At 72.2% G+C, this 862-nt stretch overlaps 1 protein-coding gene across 1 annotated transcript in view; it reads right to left on the bottom strand.

Annotated features, from left to right (window-relative positions):
- LOC105854678 (diacylglycerol O-acyltransferase 1-like) overlaps nt 1-862 on the bottom strand; it is a gene marked incomplete at its 5' end in the record, with an annotated part of 7,378 nt that overhangs the window by 1,580 nt on the left and 4,936 nt on the right. The window contains 7 exons of the mRNA XM_012734968.1: nt 6-27; nt 101-188; nt 275-340; nt 429-541; nt 606-650; nt 729-770; nt 840-857. Of these exons, the coding sequence (XP_012590422.1) occupies nt 6-27; nt 101-188; nt 275-340; nt 429-541; nt 606-650; nt 729-770; nt 840-857 (394 nt within the window). The remainder of the gene's footprint in view (nt 1-5; nt 28-100; nt 189-274; nt 341-428; nt 542-605; nt 651-728; nt 771-839; nt 858-862) is intronic.

An 862-nucleotide genomic window follows, 5' to 3' on the forward strand; every position in this document is an offset into this window, starting at 1 on the left:
CATGCGCAGCGGGACGCTCACCAGGTACTGGGCGGGCGAGAGCCGGTCAGCGCGGGGCCCGCCCCCACCCCGCCCCGCAGGAGTGCGGCCGCGCACTGACCTCGTGGAAGAAGGCGGAGGCCAGGAACACCCCCGTCCTGGCCAGCCACTTGCTGCTGCCCCGCCGGAGCATGGGCTTGTAGAAGTGTCTGCAGGGAAGAGGCCGTGGCAGGGCTGTGGGCGGGAGGGGCCGCCCGGGCCCCGGCGGACACCTGCCCCCCGCGCCGCCGCCCACCTGAAGCACCACTTGTGCACGGGGATGTTCCAGTTCTGCCAGAAGTAGGTGATAGACTCGGAGTTCCTGGGGCAGGGAGAGCAGGCGTCAGGGCTCTGGGGGACCCCGCCCCGCCGCCCGCCCACCCGCCCGCCCGCCGCGCCCCGGGCCCCACCACCAGTCCCGGTAGAACTCCCGGTCTCCAAACTGCATGAGCTCAGCCACGGCGTTCAGGCAGGAGTGGAAGAGCCAGTAGAAGAAGATGAGCCAGATGAGGTGGTTGGGGATCTGCGGGGAGGCAGGCTCAGGCCCCGGCCCAGCCCACACCCCGCCCCCGCCCCGCGACACTCACGGCCAGCTTCAGGAGGCGCTCGATGATTCGGGAGTAGTCCATGTCCTGGGGAGACGGGGCTCAGCGGGCTCCCGGGCCCCCCTCCGCCAACTCCCCCCGCCCCGGGCTGTCCGAGCCCCTCACCTTGAAAGGCTTCATGGAGTTCTGGATGGTGGGCACCATCCACTGCAAAGGAGGGCGGGGTCAGCGCCAGCCCCCCGGGGCCGCCCTGCCCGCCCCCCCGGCCCCGCTCACCTGCTGGATCAGCCCCACCTGGA

Source organism: Condylura cristata, unplaced genomic scaffold (assembly GCF_000260355.1).
Source record: "Condylura cristata isolate star-nosed mole 26May11 unplaced genomic scaffold, ConCri1.0 scaffold00247, whole genome shotgun sequence".
NCBI classification, from domain to species: Eukaryota; Metazoa; Chordata; class Mammalia; order Eulipotyphla; family Talpidae; genus Condylura; species Condylura cristata.